This window comes from Spinacia oleracea, chromosome 6 (genome assembly GCF_020520425.1).
Source record: "Spinacia oleracea cultivar Varoflay chromosome 6, BTI_SOV_V1, whole genome shotgun sequence".
Classification (NCBI taxonomy): domain Eukaryota; kingdom Viridiplantae; phylum Streptophyta; class Magnoliopsida; order Caryophyllales; family Amaranthaceae; genus Spinacia; species Spinacia oleracea.
In genome coordinates, this window is record NC_079492.1 from 140107113 (window position 1) to 140126617 (window position 19505).

At 36.9% G+C, this 19505-nt stretch overlaps 1 protein-coding gene and 1 non-coding gene across 2 annotated transcripts; both read left to right on the top strand.

Annotated features, from left to right (window-relative positions):
• The first annotated feature begins 10086 nt into the window (after positions 1–10086).
• On the top strand, positions 10087–10157 carry TRNAG-GCC (transfer RNA glycine (anticodon GCC)). Its single transcript has one exon. It is a non-coding gene; the product is annotated as a tRNA-Gly (tRNA).
• A 3475-nt stretch (positions 10158–13632) lies between these two features.
• Positions 13633–14345, top strand: LOC110777916 (uncharacterized). The gene is made up of 2 exons (XM_021982497.2): positions 13633–14004; positions 14106–14345. The coding sequence occupies exons 1-2, from the start codon at positions 13633–13635 to the stop codon at positions 14343–14345; spliced, it is 612 nt and encodes a 203-aa protein (XP_021838189.2).
• The last annotated feature ends 5160 nt before the right edge of the window (positions 14346–19505 follow it).

A 19505-nucleotide genomic window follows, 5' to 3' on the forward strand; every position in this document is an offset into this window, starting at 1 on the left:
ATATTTATTGTACAACCCTTGTAAATAAGAATTTGTGTTCCACACTTTTCCCCTCAAAAGTGATGGAAAAACTGTGGAAATATGAGGAAAACAAAATTAAAGAAGTGAAATATATGAGATATATCAATTTTTCTTGTTTTCCATAATAATTAGCCAAACAAATTAAAATTTGTGATTTCTACATATTTCTTCAAATTTGCTTTTCTACAGATTTCCATAGTTTTACTTTTTCTCACATTTCCAAGTTTACTTAGTTCCCAAACATAGTGATAGTCTCTTCTCTCATCCATATCGCCACCATCTCTTATTTAAAAATAAATAGATACTATGGATAAAGTATAAATAAAAGTGAATGTAGGGATAAAAAAGTGAAACAAATGTAGAATGTGTAATATAAAACAATAATGATTTATTTAAAAGTGAGAAAAGTGTATGTCAAAAATAGAGAGTGGACACTTATTAAGGGAGTCCCCATTTAAAATTGTGGACACTTATTTAGGAACAGAAGGAGTACCTCTTAACTACCTTTTTACATATTTTTCCTTTTTAAAAAGAAAATAAAAATCACAAAGCAAACACAAACCTCCACTTCAACCCCCTCTTATTTCTAAGAGCTACCTCTTATTTAGAAATATCTTAATCAAACTCTAAATAAGAGGGGGCTAAGAGTTACCATATTTTAGCTAAGAGCTACTCCCTATCTCTTTTTGTTTGTCCCATTCGCTATTTTAGATCATCTCTAAAAGATTTTCCCATTACCATAAATACTTATGGGACCACAACTTTCGTCGCACATAACATGCATTATTTGACGCACCATTTTTTTCTATTCTCAATTCCCCACAATCAAATCTTAATAAAGCACAATTAATGCATGGGGCAAACAATTAGGGACATATCGAGGGAGTAACTCTTAAGGAGAGATAAAAGTTAAGAGGGGCTAAGACATAGCTAGTATTCATGCTCTTAGTAGTCTTGTAGACATATAGTGATCTAAGTTATCGATAAGGTATTGACGCAGTTGTTAAGATACGTATGTGGTTTGAATTCCCTTCTTTTATTTGTAATTTATAATATTATCTTTAATAAATCTTAAATTTTTTGGTAAAAAATAATAAAGAAACGCCCTATCAAGTCATGAGTCGCATAGATCAACCAACCAAAGTTAATAGGCAAGACCCTTTGGAATGCGGGAAAAGGGTATCAAAATCCCCACATTCGAAGTACATAATACTCTTATCCCCTTATGTTCGGAATCAAAGGCTAGTTATTCTTGGGGCTAACTAAACCCCATCCTATAAATACTCACAGGCCCTATTAAATGTCATCACTACCCTTTTTTATATTTTCCCTTCATGTTTTTACCTTTCACCTTATTTTCACCCACCATCTTCAACCTTACCACCCACCACCACCTTCTAACCATTTCGGTGGCCACTAGTCCACTACTCCCGCCAGGACTCCAGCCAGAATTCCGACGACTACCACTTTTTATATTTTCCTTTCATGTTTTTACCTTTCACCTTACTTTCACCCACCGTCTTCAACCTTACCACCCACCTCCACCTTCTAACCATTTCGGTGGCCACTAGTCCACTACTCCCGCCAGAACTCCGGCCAGAATACCGACGACTAGAATTTCGGTGGCTACACCACTCCGACGAGGACATTTTCGGCGACGCCCATCTCTAGAGGTTGAAATTCTTACATGTACGAGTCATCCGTCGGAACATCCACATCACCTCAATAGGAAGGCTTTTTTCTTGTTCGGCAAAACTTATAGATGCTTCCACGGTTTGAGCTTCCACCATGGTGGAGACTTCTGCAGTTTAAGCTCGTAGCATGGTAAGAGCTCAAACGGCAGAAGTTTCCACGATAGTGGAATTAGCTCAAACTATAGAAGTGTCCATATTAATTCAATTTTAATTATTTTTGAATTTGAAATAATTATTTCGGAAAAAAATTAGTTAGACTTTTTGTTTGGAATTCGGACCATGGCGGAGACTTATGCTGTTTGAGCTTCTACCATGGTGGAAGTTTAAAACGAAAAAGTTTCTATCATGGTAGAAGCCTAAAACGTTAAAATCTCCATGCTAAAAATAATAATTACAACAAAACTAGTTAACCATAATGATTGTAATAAAAACTAATTAACCATAATAATTCTAATAAAAATAAAAATACCATTTTTTTAATTAGATTTAATTATTTAATTTTAATTAATATCACTAATAAAAATATAATTAATTTTATTTTTAACATGGGGAATTCTTCGTTTTAGGCTTCTACCATGCTAGAAACTTTTAAGTGAAGAAGTCTCCACTATGGTTCAAACTCCGCTTTATTAGGCGAATGAGTATTAATGGGTCGGGGTTTAGCGCTCCACCAATATTAACTAGATTAGGTCTCGTGCACGCATGAATATTCGAAAATCATTTTTTGACCATCATTTTTTATAAAATATTTAATTGAAAGTTTTATCCCGCCAGAATTCCGACGACTACCCCTTTTTATATTTTCCCTTCATGTTTTTACCTTTCACCTTACTTTCACCCACCGTCTTCAACCTTACCACCCACCTCCACCTTCTAACCATTTCGGTGGCCACTAGTCCACTACTCCCGCCAGAACTCCGGCCAGAATACCGACGACTAGAATTTCGGTGGCTACACCACTCCGACGAGGACATTTTCAGCGACGCCCATCTCTAGAGGTTGAAATTCTTACATGTACGAGTCATCCGGCGGAACATCCACATCACCCCAATAGGAAGGCTTTTTTCTTGTCCGGCAAAACTTGTAGATGCTTCCACGGTTTGAGCTTCCACCATGGTGGAGACTTCTGCAGTTTAAGCTCGTAGCATGGTAAGTGCTCAAACGAAAGAATTTTCCACGATGGTGGAATTAGCTCAAACTATAGAAGTATCCATATTAATTCAATTTTAATTATTTTTGAATTTGAAATAATTATTTCGGAAAAAAATTAGTTGGACTTTTTTTGTTTGGAGTTCGCACCATGGTGGAGACTTATGTTGTTTGAGCTTCTAGCATGGTGGAAGTTTAAAACGAAAAAGTTTCTATCATGGTAGAAGCCTAAAACGCAAAAATATCCATGCTAAAAATAATAATTACAACAAAACTAGTTAACCATAATAATTGTAATAAAAACTAATTAACCATAATAATTCTAATAAAAATAAAAATACCATTTTTTTAACTGGATTTAATTATTTAATTTTAATTAATATCACTAATAAAAATATAATTAATTTTATTTTTAACATGGGGAATTCTTCGTTTTAGGCTTCTACCATGCTAGAAACTTCTAAGTAAAGAAGTCTCTACTATGGTTCAAGCTCCGCTTTATTAGGCGGATGAGTATTAATGGGTCGGGGTTTAGCGCTCCACCAATATTAACTAGATTAGGTCTCGTGCACGCATGAATATTCGAAAATTATTTTTTGACCATCTTTTTTTTATAAAATATTTAATTGAAAGTTTTATCCCTTAAATCTAAATCGTAATTAATAATTTTTTTGAATGTACTCATTTAATCATCTAATATGAAATTTTATCCCTATTACGTATTATATACTTTATATGTTGAATATGATAATTCGACTAAAGTATTCGATATGCTTAAATGTTAATTTGACAAAAATATTGAGTAAATATATTTTTTATAATTGATATGTCGATTTGACTAAACTATTACAAAAATCTTCTAATAATGCCATATTTTATACGGATTTTTCATGAAATATCCCTCAATTTTCACGAAATTCACCAAATGCCCTCGACAAAAATTCACCAAATGCCATTCACCTTTAATATAATACCCAAACTACCCTTACTAATGACGCGCTGTTAGTCCTCCGTTAGCCTACTTTCTAATTCACCAAATTCCCCTATATTATAACTTATTTCACCAAATACCCCTAAAGTAAAATATAATTATTATTTCTATTTCCTCTACAATCTGCAAGTTTAGCTATCAATAGAAAATCAGTCTCAACCTTCAACGCACTACACAAGGAATCCAAATATTTTCAAGACGACATTACGTTTAGGGGTGTGCACGGTCCGGTCCGGACCGAAAATTGGACCGGAACCGAATCGGAATTGGACCGGACCAGACCGGACCAATAGATTCCGGTCCGGTCCTCGGTCCATGAAAATACACGATTCCGGTTTTCCGGTCCAGTCCGGACCGGTGACCCGGAATATAATTTTAAAAATATTAATTTTAGATAGAAGAGCTCAATTCATAGCCCACATACATTAATCCCCTCCTGCAAAAAAAAAGACTTTGAGAATTTTTTGTATATCAGTGGCCTTTATCCCCTTTAAATTAAGCTTATGATGTGATGTATGCTATACTTAAAGAGAAATATAGGTCCTAAAAAGATAAAATCATAAAAAGAAATTGAGTTTAAGATTGTAAATCGCAAAAATAAAAAAAAACCCGGTCCAAGCCGGTCCAAAATCGGACCGGACCTGAATTTTCCGGTCCGGTTCCGGTCCGGACCGGATTCTTTCCGGTCCGGTCCTCGGTCCGCGAATTCTAAAAATTCCGGTCCACCAGTCCAACCGGTTCCAGTCCAGTCCGGTCCAGTCCGGTTTTGGACCTGTGCACACCCCTAATTACGTTGACCGACCTAAGAGAAAAGGAAAGAAGTAAGCATCAATAAGATAACTAACCTATTGTTCCTCTAAAATTTGGCTCAAGAAGCTTAGATCAAGGAAGGCTACATAGAGAGGTATGTACTCTGGAAGACCCACATGCACCCATCAAAATGATAAAAAGAAACCAAGTTTTTTTGTTTGGAATGCTTATCTTGCTTTATTTCCTGGACAGCTCACATGATCTAATGCAATTTCTTGTCAAGGTTACAAAGACGCGTATTTGCTGTAATTTTATCTTGGTGTTCTTTCAAGAATTATACATGTTAGTTATACTTGAGATATGTGATTTCATTCCTAATTATCGTGGATATTCATCTAAAATAATTACATTAGTTTAGTGGGGTCTTGCATCTTCATGATGTGTTATTGCTTTTAGTTTTCTCTGCAATGTATTCTTATTGTTTCACCTAGGATTTAAGAGGTTGTAATTGATTTTATAGAATTGTTTACTTAAAATCCATGCTTGCTTGATACAGGAAGAGAAAGAAGCAGATATTGGAAAATCAACTCGAATCATTAATTCTAAATCTAAACCCAATCTATCATCAAGCAGTAATCAGGGACATGGATTCTTGAGAGGTTCTGTAAAATCTGAAGTAATATGCGGATATGCCTGATAAGAAGGTCCAAATGCTAATACAGTTAACTTAGATTTATCCTCCCTTGGGCGATTCTTTATCAATTCATCTTGCTTCACCTCAATAATTTCTGCCGGTGTCTGATCCTTTCTCCTCTCACCGCCGCTGTCGAAGACATTTGCCCAGATGAAGCAGCATTGTACCAATTACTGCTAGCATAACCCTCATACCCACTTGAACTTCTTCCATAAGAATCATAATTAACATACCCTTGAATTTGATCCCCCACCAAATTCTGCTGATTACTACCAACATCAAATCCAAAACCCACTTCATTATCCACCCTATTAACCTCGGAGTTCACAAGGGCCTATGTCGGTCCCTCGGTTTCGACAATTGATCGACGCCCCGACCCCAGCGAAGGCAGAAGTGCGCCGAGGCCGGAGTTTTTCGGTATAGGCATCCTTGAAAGAAATGATTTAATAGAAACATCTTGGCCCAATTGTCGTTGCCTTTTTCTCTCTCTCTCTCTCTCTCTCTCTCTCTCTCTCTCTCTCTCTCTCTCTCTCTCTCTCTCTCTCTCTCTCTCTCTCTCTCTCTCTCTCTCCTCTTCGTCTTCTTCGTCCTCTTCATCATCGTCAACATTGGAAGGTGGGTTTGGAACAGGAGGGCAAAATTGAACAAACCTTTTGGGATTAGGAGTAGGAAGTTCGCCAAAAACCCCTTTCTGAGAAATCAATTGAGGTTGAAAACCCAGTTATGGCGGTTGAATGTTGAAGAACAGGTAGCGAGAGAGAAGAAGTTTGAGAGTAGGGGCGCAAAAGAAAAATAAGGGCAAAACAGTAAAAGGCAACTAACGGCGACTTAACGTCTGTTAGGTGTAAGGGTAGTTTGGGTATTATAATAAAGGTGAGGGGCATTTGGTGAATTTTTAAAAGTCGAGGGGCATTTGGTGAATTTCGTGAAAATTGAGGGGTATTTCATGTAAAATCCAATTTTATAATATCCCATACATAAACAATTTTTACAAAAGGAGAGAAAATAAAATATTAATAAAGTAAATATATTTTTTTAGATAAGGGATTTTTGGCGGGAAAATTTGGCACCAGGAAGTGACATATGTCATTCCTGGTGTTTGTTAGTATAATGTAATAGATAGATTAAGTCCCGTGCACACACCAATGTTCGAAAATTATTATTTGACCATGCTACTCCGTATATATCAACTTTAATCTCCAATTTATATAATTTCATAGCAATAGTTTAACGATTTTTGGGAATGTGTTTAATCCCATTAGAATTTTAATGAGTTATTTACATTTTCATATATAATTAGAGGAAAAAGTGGGATAATGAATATGGATGGGGGTAGTTTAGTAAAGTAAGTGAGTGAAGTTACCAAAAATAAGGGTTGCAATTAAAAATCAACGTCCAAAAATAAAAAGGTTGCAACTAAATGAGAACGGAGGAAGTAATAATTTATTTTTAAAAAAATATAGATAATACAACGTGTTTGTTGTGTATCAACTTGCTTCTTTAATCCGCCAGTACGTATTACACACAGGCCCGATCCTGACATTTTATGGGTCCTAGGCGAAACAAGAAGAAAAGGCCCCTTATATAAAAATATTTACTATAAAGAATTTGCAAGAATTTATTGTCACCAAAGATAATTTCGTTAAAATTTATTTTCCAATAAAAATATTTCATAGTATATATGTTTAACTACGTTAATCAACCAAAACAGGAAGTACGAACTACTGATTACAAAAAAAGTAAGCTAAAAAATTATATTTATTTTTACAACCAATTAGTCTTATATTATTTGAGTCTCTTCTATTAACACAATCTTATCAAGGTCAAAGAGTATAAACTACTAACGTAGTCATAATATTTTATTCAAGAAAAATACTTCCTCCGTTCTTATTTATATGACATAATTAAGTTTTCGACACTATTCACACAAGCTTCTTTGACTTACCTTTGTGATTTATACTTAAGAAAAAACATAATCGTGTGGGGTATTATTAGATTCGTCCCAATAAGTATTTTTAAATATCAACTTTTTATAAAAATTTTTATCCACAATTGAAAATATTAATGCTTGAAATCGTGCATTATCCAACGTGCCTAAATAATTGTGTCATTTAAAAAATAACAAAGGAAATATTTATTACTAGTATACAGAGTATATTTTAATTTTTGTCATTTTTATTATATTGAAATCAACAAATCTAAAAGTAAAAATACACCAAAGAAAAAGGAAAACTTTCAACTAGTAAGGCTCACACCTGGGTTGCAAGTGAATGTAACTATAACAACGGGATCTTATTTTTACCACCACGCCACATCACTCTACAATAACTAAATGTGCAGCTATACTGTATGTACCAACAATTAGTAGATCAGCCAGCAATTTTGGGTCCCCTCCCGGCCTTGGGCTCTAGACGGTCGCACTCTTTGCCTATGTCCAGCGTCGGGCCTGATTACAGAGTCAAATAGTCGAATCTAGTTATTAAAATGTTAGTACAATATATTGAGATAATGTGCATTCTTAGTTATATTTGATTGTTTTTCTAAATAATTTAGAATCTTAAATATTTAATGTTGACAAAATAGCAGATTATTAGATTATGAAACTCTTACGGAGTTATAGAGTTACAGAGTACTCCCTCCATTCCCTTTTGTTCTTCCCCTAAAAAATGTTGGGTGTGATTTAAGAAAACTGAATCTTGGTTTGTATTGGGATATGAGTAATGATTGGGTGTAAGAATAATGATTGGGTGTAAGAAATTGAATAAAGTAAAGAGAGAAAAAGTATTTAATTAATAGGGAGAAAAGTAGATATTTTATTAAAGTATTGAAATAAATCAGCATAAATTTTCAGTCACATGGGGTATGGGACCCATCTGCTGTTACATGGACCAATCAGAAACAATCATACAATGACTCACGTTTTTTTTTGCTGGAAATTTAGCCCAAACAATTGATTTCAGTTTTCCCTCCAAATTTTTCCCCAAATAAAAAAACAGGGGATTTTCATTTTCCCTCCAAATTTTTGAGGGGTTGAAATAGTGAATTCCTTTTATAAATAGGGTCACTTTCCCCCCACAAAAGACCAAAATCTGACTTTTACCAAGTTCAATAAATACAAGGAAAACACCAAAATTTCTTCCTCAATTCAGCATTAAATAGCAAAAAAACAGGGGACTTAATGGCTTCAGATCAAGAGGATGACGATTTCCTCGGATTTTCTGATGATGAAGGCGATGGCATTAACTCCGATTCTGACTCGGAGGAAGGTGATGATGCTGCTGACTTGGTACAAGCTTCTCAAAATACTGCTGCTGATTTTGGGGACTTTGGGTTTAATGAAGATGTACCAAACAGCACTGAATATGTACAGCAAGTACCAGAAGTAGAAGGGGAAGGGCAGCAGCAAACTACCAACTTTCAAGAGGTACCATTTCTTTTTGATTTGAACTTTCAACCACCATCAGAAAATGCATCACCAATTCATCATCAAACAGCAACACAAAGAACAGATCATCATAAGCCTAGGACTCCTAGAATAAATAATGAATTGAGGCTTGAAATTTTGGTGTACCTGCTGAATAGAAAAATTCCAGATTCAGAAACTCTTTTGTTTGGGACAATAAGGGATGCAGCCATAGAATTTGATTACAACAGAAAAACCATAGGGTCAATATGGGACAAAGCAAAGAAGCAGAAGGCAGCAATGAATTCATATGTGGTGGAAAGTAAGTATCACAAGTGTGGCAGGAAAAAGGTTCAAGTCACATATGACTCTATTGCACAAATAGCCATGGGGGACAGAACATGCATTGTAGATCTTGCAAGAATTCTCAATTTGGGACCAACAACAGTATGGAGGCTCATCAAGAGGAAAATTATTAAGCCACACTCAAGTCCCTTGCAAACAGGCATTTGAGAAGCATGCAAAATGGCAAGGATGAGGTGGGTACTCAGACTAATAATGGATTACACTATACCACAAGAACCAACATATTACAGCATGTATGACTTCATTCATATTGATGAGAAGTGGTTTTATTTGACTCAAAAAAACCAGAGAGTTTATCTTGCAAACAATGAACCCTATCCACATAGAAGTGCAAGTTCAAGAACCAAGATACCAAAATTCATGTTCATGGCAGCAGTAGCCAGACCAAGGTGGGGTGAAAATGAGAATTGTGAATTTGATGGTAAAATAGGCATATTTCCATTCACAAATGCAGTTGCAGCCAAGAGGACATCAAAAAACAGAGTAAAGGGGACCATTGAAACAAAGCCAGTGAAGTATGTGAATCAAATTGAAACAAGGGCAATGATGATCAACATGCTAATTCCAGCAATCAAGGCAAAGCGGCCACCACATGAAGGGGAAAAGGTCATCTATATTATTCAAGATAATGCAAAGGCACATATATTGCAAGATGATCCTGAAAGGCTACTACACTACAAACAAGGCACATAATTTAAGATTTGATCCAATATTTTTACGGCTCGTTTGGTAGACGGTAGTGGTAATGAATAGTCGTATTAAAATGTAAGAAAACTAAATCACCTAATTCCGTGAAAATGTTAATTCACCCAAATAATTTTATTTTTCTTCATAACCACCTATTTCTATTTTATAAGGAAATACTGAGATCAGTAAATGACCTTTTAGTGCCCCTATAGAATAGATTAGTACACCTCCATCACTTAACAATTCAATTAATAACTAATTTTTATGTAATTAGAACTAATAAAAGAAGTTATATTTGGTAAATAATGAACTCAAACGTAGCTTTCAACAAGCACCAGTGGTTTAGTGGTAGAATAGTACCCTGCCACGGTACAGACCCGGGTTCGATTCCCGGTTGGTGCAATTTCTCAACAAGCTGTGATGATTTCAGCGCACTATGTTTGGCACCTGGGGTCGCCACGTTTCTTTCTGATCTGAAAGAGAAATCAGTGCATCTGAGCTTGTTAATTTTTTTATTTTTTTTTTTATTTCAAGTTTTGGAATTTAAATATTCTATAGGTTCGTTGTTTGGTAGTTTGTTACTAAATTAGATCCCGTGCATGCACGTACATTATATATATAAAAAATATTTTACCTTCTTTTGTAAAATATTTGAATAACAAAAGAATTTTTAATAAATAAAGTATGAGCTTGTTAATTTTGTATTTTTATTTATTTATTTCAATGTTTTGGAATTTAAATATTCTACAGGTTCGTTGTTTGGTAGTTTGTATACTATATTAGATCCCGTGCATGCACGTACATATATATAAAAAAATATTTTACCTTCTTTATAAAAATATTTGAATAACAAAAGAATTTTTAAATAAATCAAGTAGTCGAAGTACAAACGATCTTGCTGATTTTCAAAAGATTAATAAAGTTATGATATACTTTATAATTTTACAAACATTATATATTGTTGAGAAATAAAATTAATCACAGTTGAAAATTTATATTGAAGATCAAACAAATAGGAAAATATAAAATTTTAGTCAAAACACTGATATTTTCCTTAAAAGTTACTTGAGATATATAAACAAATAAAAAAGGAGAAAAGTTTTGGCGGAAAATTCTTTCTTGAGGAAGTGACACGTGCCACTCTTGATGTCTGTTTTAGTATAATGTAATAGATTTGCTTAAGATTATAACCCTGGTTATTTAGCTTAACTAGCTTTTGATCTCGTTCAATGAATGAGAAAATTATATAGTGGTTGTTAACCCGTCTTTTAAAGTGCTAATTTTATTAAGGGGAAAATTTGAAAGTTGAAAAAAAATTGTAAATTAGACAGTGAATTAATATTGAGTGTTTAGGGGGAGATGGAGTGGAAGAGATTGAATGAATATATGAATTAAATGGTGAATTGATGTTGAATGAATTGAAGAATATAAGTGGAAGAGGTGTTAAAACTGTAAAATAATTTGTGTAACAAACAACAAAAGGAAAATTGAAAAAAAAAACAAATTTATGAAATGAAAGATAGTGGTGTCACGTGTCATCAATCATGTATGGTTTTCTTTTTTAAATACTACGTAAATATTATTTATTTACTATTTATTGAAGAGGTGTGCCCTCTGTCGAAACCGATCACTGAAGAGGAGATGATCACTAGCGAACACCTTAATGTTAAGTCTACCCAAGTCGATCAGATGAAGGATAAACCCGAGGATACTGAAATCTTTGGGTCATGGATGCTTGTGAAGAAGCCACTACGAAGAAGAGCTCCATGACTGGAAAAGAATCAAGTACAAGAAGTATTCACCACTAACGGCGGTGGTATGGTCTTCGACAAGAATTTGTCTGCCAACGCTAACCCCTCCCATGTGCAATCAGGAGTGAATTGGTAACGTCGTAAAAAGGGGGACTGGTTCAAGGTTTACGATTCTGAATAATAATGATAGCGAGAATATTGGAGGATCTCAAGCTACAAGTTTGGAAAGAATCAACATCGATGATACAATGGAACCAATCCCAATTCTAATGGGATTAGTTTGGTAACTAAATCTCTCGGCACGGTTAATTTAGGGGAGACCTCCCAAACAAGGCCCATTGGAGATCCTAAGCCCACTCTTTTTAAGTTAGGAAATCAATCTCTTGACTCCAAATCTCCAAAGAATCCACTGAAATTCTATTAAGAAAGGAGAAAAAGTCAATCCCCTAAGAGCGACAAAGTCCTTCGAGAGTCAAAATCTATTAGCGGACATAAAGGGATTACCTTCCCTAAATTGAACCCTCACCAAGGAAAGGAGAATAAACTCAGTGGTACCTCTACACAAGAAATAAACCCGAATCCCACCACAAGCAATCCATACAGCCAACAATCACACAACCACCCTCTACGAACCCTATCGACGCCATCACCCATGCCTCTACTACCCCAGAATGCAATCCAATTGACAATTCCCACAGAGAAGGCCATCTTCGTGGGTTGACCGATGGACACCCCGTACCTAATTGTGGTGAGCCCTCTAACCCACATTCTAGAGATACAAATGGAGACTTGGATTGAACCGAACCCGGAGCCGCCGGAGTTGGTAGACAATCTAATGATACCCAATGAAGTAACTCGATTACTACGATTCATCATCCAAGCTTATTTAAACACTCTACAAACTATACCAGATTTAATGGAAGAACGACTACCGAACTTTGATATTGATACCCAACCGATCACTTGTATGATTTGGAATGTGCAAGGAGAGGGGAAGCATGCATTTATCTCTTCTCTGAAAGAGTTAGTCAGAACCCACAAGCCCAATGTGCTGCCTTAGTTGAGACGCATATGGATGGAGAACAAGCGCAAAGGATTGCCAAAATCTTGGGATATTTGGGTCACACTAGAGTGGATGCAAGGGGGTTAAGTGGATGAATTTGGATTCATTGGAGAAAAGAGTTGGTCACCATAGATCTAATCCATTAACACAAACAATATATCACAATGAACATCACGAAAGCTGGCTCTGAGCCGTGGTACTTCACGGCGGTTTATGCAAGCCCGGACCCATCTCGACGTCGTGAACTTTGGAAGGAACTGAAAGATTTTGCGAATACCCACAAGAAACCATGGTTAATTGCGGGTGATTTTAATAATACGAGGTTCCATAAAGGGATTACCTTCCCTAATTTGAACCCTCACCAAGGAAAGGAGAATAAACTCAGTGGTACCTCTACACAAGAAATAAACCCGAATCCCACCACAAGCAATCCATACAGCCAACAATCACACAACCACCCTCTACGAACCCTATCGACGCCATCACCCATGCCTCTCCTACCCCAGAATGCAATCCAATTGACAATTCCCACAGAGAAGGCCATCTTCGTGGGTTGACCGATGGACACCCCGTACCTAATTGTGGTGAGCCCTCTAACCCACATTCTAGAGGTACAAATGGAGACTTGGATTGAACCGAACCCGGAGCCGCCGGAGTTGGTAGACAATCTAATGATACCCAATGAAGTAACTCGATTACTACGATTCATCATCCAAGCTTATTTAAACACTCTACAAACTATACCAGATTTAATGGAAGAACGACTACCGAACTTTGATACTGATACCCAACCGATCACTTGTATGATTTGGAATGTGCAAGGAGAGGGGAAGCATGCATTTATCTCTTCTCTGAAAGAGTTAGTCAGAACCCACAAGCCCAATGTGCTGCCTTAGTTGAGACGCATATGGATGGAGAACAAGCGCAAAGGATTGCCAAAATCTTGGGATATTTGGGTCACACTAGAGTGGATGCAAGGGGGTTAAGTGGATGAATTTGGATTCATTGGAGAAAAGAGTTGGTCACCATAGATCTAATCCATTAACACAAACAATATATCACAATGAACATCACGAAAGCTGGCTCTGAGCCGTGGTACTTCACGGCGGTTTATGCAAGCCCGGACCCATCTCGACGTCGTGAACTTTGGAAGGAACTGAAAGATTTTGCGAATACCCACAAGAAACCATGGTTAATTGCGGGTGATTTTAATAATACGAGGTTCCCTAGTGAACGAAACACTTCATGTGCTGAAACCTCTCGACACTCTGCTAAGTTCAATAATTGGGTCGAAGACATGGAACTTTTAGAGATTGAATTTACCGGTGCCTCTCATACCTGGGCTAGAGGCTTAAACCCGGAAAGTAGAAGGAGTGGTCGGCTCGATAGATCCCTTTGCAACACTGAGTGGGGTTTGAGGTTCGAACGTGCAAAGGTAAAACACTTGACATCAATCTCTTCGGACCATTGCCCGATCTTTATTTCTCCCATTGGTTTCGCTCCAATCCAGGCCATAAATCACCCTTTCCGATTCAGGCGGTTTGGCTGACACACGAGAATTTTCAGGAATTTGTTCGAACCAAGTGGAAGCAGTCAGACCCCTTGGTACCGACACTTAAACATTTATCAGAAGAATTGCAGATATGGAGTAAAGAGGTTTATCATAATATTTTTCGTAGAAAGCGATCTCTTACGGCCCGTATAGAGGGGATTCAGAAAACGTTAACTTCAGGGTACCACAGGGGTCTTATTAAATTAGAATTGAAGCTCCGCTGAGAGTTAGAAGACACTCTAAAGGGGGAAGAATTGTATTGGTACCAGAAACCGCGTGTTGACTGCCTCAAAATGGGGATAGGAACACCACCTTCTTCAATTTATGTACTATGGTCCGGAACTGGAGATCCAAAATTGTTGCGATTAAAGATGAAGCTGGGCATTGGGTGCACGACAAGGAGCTTGTTAAAGCACAAATTGTAAATTATTTCTCAATTATTTTTACGGAAAAGGGTGATGGAGTTTATGACATCCCTACTGATATCTTCCCAGAACTCCTTCTATCGGACTGGAATAGGTTAATTCGACCTTACTCCCATTTGGAGATTGAGGATGTGGTCCAGACCATGGGCTCACTCAGTGCCCCAGGGCCTGATAAATTTCAGGCTCCTTTTTACCAGAAAATCTGGAATTTAGTCAAGGGGAACTTGCTTCAGACATCCATGAATGTACTTGAAGGTAAAGGGTTGGCGAAGCACTTGAATGACACCCTAATAACGCTAATACCTAAGGTGGATCACCCAGAATGCGCGACTCAATTTACACCAATTGGTTTATGTAATGTCGCATACAAAGTGATCACTAAGGTTATTTTGAATAGAATTAAGCCACTACTCCACAAGTTGATTTCAAAAACCCAAGGGAGTTTTGTTCTGGGTCTGAAAATTACTGATAATATTGTCATAGCTCAAGAGGTTATCCACACAATGCGCAAAAAATAGGGTGCGAAGGGTTACATGGCCACTAAAATTGACTTTGAGAAATCCTACGACCGTCTGCGGTGGAAATTCATCGAGGATACCTTACATCAGATGCATCTTCCTTTACTTTTAATTAAGGTTATCATGGAATGTGTAAGCACAACTACCCTGCGGGTACTATGGAATGGGGAACCTTCGGAGTCCTTCACTCCAAGTCGAGGGATACGTCAAGGAGACCCACTTTCACCCTACTTGTTCGTTATGTGCATGGAGAGACTCTACCAAGCGATTGAAGAAGCAATAATCACGCAACGTTGGAAACCAGTGCGTGCTAGTATAGATGGTTCCCTCCTTTATAACTTATTTTTTTGCTGATGATATATATACTATCCTCTTTGTTGAAGCAAGCATTGAACAATCACAAGTAATGCAGGATGTCTTGAGTCGTTTTTGCAAGGCCTCGGGACGAAAAGTCAGTTGTGCAAAATCGAGGGTCTACTTTTCTAGAAATATACCTCCTAACAACCAAAATGAAATTTGTAATACCCTGGGTATAACGACAAAAGATGACTTGGGCTTGTACTTGGGCATGTCGACGATAACACAGAGAGTCACTCGTGATACCTTTAGTCATATTTGTGAAAAGATAGATAGGAGGCTTGCAGGATGGAAGACCAAGTACCTCTCTCTAGCGGGTTGCATTACACTTGCAAAATCCACCGTCTCCTCCATTGCCTACTACTCTATGCAAACATCGAAAATTCCCAAGAACATCTGTGATGATATTGCCCGTAAAACTAGGAGGTTTATATGGGGAAGTGACGAAGACATACGACGAGTACACCTCATTTCATGGGATACCCTCTAGAAACCGAGGGCACAGAGAGGCATAAGCATACGCTTAGCTAGGCAATCGAACATGGCCTTCCTCGCCAAACTTGGATGACGCTTAAACCGAGCCAAAATCCCTATGGTCCCGTGTCTTAAGATTTAAATACTGTAAGGGACTAAGGGTCACTGCAATTCAGACATGTTTGAACCAAAGGCCGACATGTCTAATATATGGAGTGGTATCTCCGAAGGCGCTAAGTTGCTATGTGATGGAATTCGTATTGTTGTTGGAAGTGGCAAGAAAACTCTTTTTTGGGATCATAAGTGGCTCTTTAAGTCTCCCATAATTGACCGGGTAACACAGGAACCACCCATTGACATTGCCGAGGCAACAGTTGAGGAGATATGGGAGCAAGGAGCGGGGTGGAAGTGGGATGTGTTTGCACCCTACCTTGATCAGGACACCCTGAAAATGATCCAAGCACATGAAGTACTGGAAGATCCTGAGGCAGAAGATGTGATGTATTGGGATGATGGACCAAAAGGGAAATTTTCGGTTAGCTCTGCAGTTCGAATATTGAGAAAAGAAGACACATGAATCAATCTGGAATATAATTTGGCGTACGTGCCCCAGGTCAACAACGAGTCTGGGCATTCTTATGGTTCACTTGCCATGATCGGATGATGGGTAACGTCAATAGATATAAAAGGTGACTCACGGATGACCCTACTTGCTATATTTGCGGTGGGGTGGAAGAGTCCACACTCCACATCCTCCGTGATTGTCCGACAGCGCGTAGTGTGTGGCGTAGGGTGGGAGGCTTAGCCAATACAACCCCCTTCTTCAAAGGAAAACTTAAGGCTTGGCTCTGTGATAACCTTGAACATGATGAATCAGAGGCTTAGCCTACCTATTTTGCAATCACCCTTTGGTGGTTCTGGCGTTGGAGAAACATGTTTGTGTTCAGAAAAGGTAGTGAGGTGCGTGTTGACATAGCTGCGTTCATTCGAATACAATTTGAGGAACCTTGGCGAAGCATCCATGACGACATGGAAGAACATGACCGCTCGAAAGTAGACAGGGAGGAGAGGTTTATTGCTTGAGAAAGACCAAAATCGGGTTGGTATGTGCTGAATATGGATGGTGCAACTCGTGGCTCGTCGGGTGAAGATAGGGGAGCCATCATTCAGAATAATAGTGGTACTTTCATCTCGGCTTTATCACCAAACTTTGGTAAATGTAGCGCCTTCCGTGCTGAAGTTATAGCTTTAATTCGAGGGCTTGAGCTAGCACGTAATCTTCAAATAGGCCAACTTGTAGTCCAACTTGATAATCTAACTTGTGTGCAAGCTATTCGTTCTGGTTCGACTAGCTGCGGTGGTTGTACCCACCTCATAAGACGTAGTCTTAATCTGATAAATAGGGAAGATTGGCGAGTCAATGTGGTCCATGTATTTCGTGAAGGGAATCGAATGGCGGATTGGTTGGCTAATAGAGGAGTGGATCGAGGTAGTGGCATGGAGATTCTCGAAGAAGCTCCCATGGAGCTTAATAGGATACTTGAAGAGGATGTTCGAGTTGTGGCGTTCCGACATTTGGTTCCTCGTTAGATTAGCTGTAGTTTTACTTTTATAGTTGTTTTTCGCTTTCTGCATTTTTTCTTCCTTTGGCTCTGCCTTAAAAAAAATATGGAGTATTTACTTTTATTTATTATTTATTATCTATTATCTATTATCTTAATTATTATCTATTATTTATTAAAAGACATGGACAATTATCAGCTCCATAGCTAGTGCCCTAACATTTTGGGGAAGTAGAACTTCCTTTGGCCATGTCAAACAAATAATTCTTTATTTTTTACTTCCTAGTAAATCAGACTCCACGCATTAGAATGTCAACCAAATTCGGTATAAATAATTCATTTTCTTTATCTTAAGTTATTTTAAGAAGATCGATCATTTTTGTTTTACTCTACATAATTATATATTATTAACGGTTAGATAATTCTTTCACACATATGAGCCTTCAAGAAACCTGGTGGTGAACTCTTAGTTAACTCATGTAACTGGTCACAATGTTTGACCAGATGAAGTTGTGAAATCGTTCCATACCTCCTTTGGCAAACCAACATTTGCATTCTGATCTTGGAAAATGTTGTTATTTCTTGCAAGACAGAGTGCCCATAATGTACTGATAAAGAAAAGACAACAATGTATCTCCATTTTTTCCATCCAAGCTAATAAAAAAATCGGATATAGTTTAGCTTGTTATGTCACATAAGATTTCAAGTTGTTTTATTGTCTAGCTAATTTATGCTCTAATAGCTAGCAAATAGCTTGTTATTTCAATTGCTCCTACTTGTTCCACTTGTCAATTATTTATTTGGCAAATTTGGGAGCTAGTTGTCAAGCAAATTAGCTTGTTTAAGCTAACTAGTTTTTGGGCCCGTTTATATGTTGGTCGGGTAATGAAATTTAGAAGTTATGTTGTTCTTAAGTAGGTGTTAGAAGTTCTTTAAACCAAATGACAATAATTAAAACTTTAACATACGAAGTCTTGTCTTTTTAATCATTATTACATTTTTCTGCTTATGTTCATCTTCCCTGAAAAAGTAGATCCACTTTAAATCACTTATTACCACCAATAACATATCATTTGTGCAAAGGCCAAACAAATTTGTAACTGTTACAGTTTACGACTATACTCATGTTATCCAATTAAGGGAAAGACTTAACAAAGTCTAACTATTGAACTATACTGACAAAACTTTTCTTATAGGAGAACTAAAACTAATTGTAAGTTCCCCTAACAACAAAAATATACAAATAAAATCCACCTAAAAGTCTCAAAATGTCGATGACGATTTACCCACCTTTAATCATTCGTATGGAAACCATACATTATAAGATTATCCTTCTCTGCAAAATGAATTGCAACTAATTAAGCAAGAAAAATAAACAACGTACTTCCAATGTGCTTAAGAAAAATCAAGAACAACGTGCTTAGAGAGAGATAGAGGGGGGAGGGGGGGTGGTATTACAGCTTGAATTACATGCATGAAAATAAACAATAGAAATGTTGAATTAAAGCACCATATAATCTCCTACCGTTTCAAAACGCTTCAGTCAAAAAGTCTATTAGTGAGGTTAAATTTTGAATTAATACTACAGGAGAAGGGGAGAAGATTTGAGGATTGAATTAAATTGACATTGAAAATAATTAAGCTTGGAGAGTTAATGGGAAGGTGAAGAAGAATGGTGAAGATGAAGTAGGGGACGGTAGTTTAGGCACAATCAAGTTGAGTATCGATCCTAATTTTTGGTAATCCCTCCATCCCTTTTTTGTAGTCCTTATTCTATTTTAAGCGTCCCAAAATTATAATCATGTTTCTATTTCTGGCCATTAAGTTTTTCACTTTTCCATGTACTATATTAATTAAAAATTCATTGTAAACCCAACACAATTTCTCCATATACTATATTTCTTTATCCATGTATTATATTTCACTTTCTCATACAAATCAATTATCAATGTACTATATTCTAAATTTCCGTGTACTATATTACACTTTTCTTAAAACCCGTGTTTTTAGTCAAATAATACTATAAATATGGGATGGATGGAGTACAA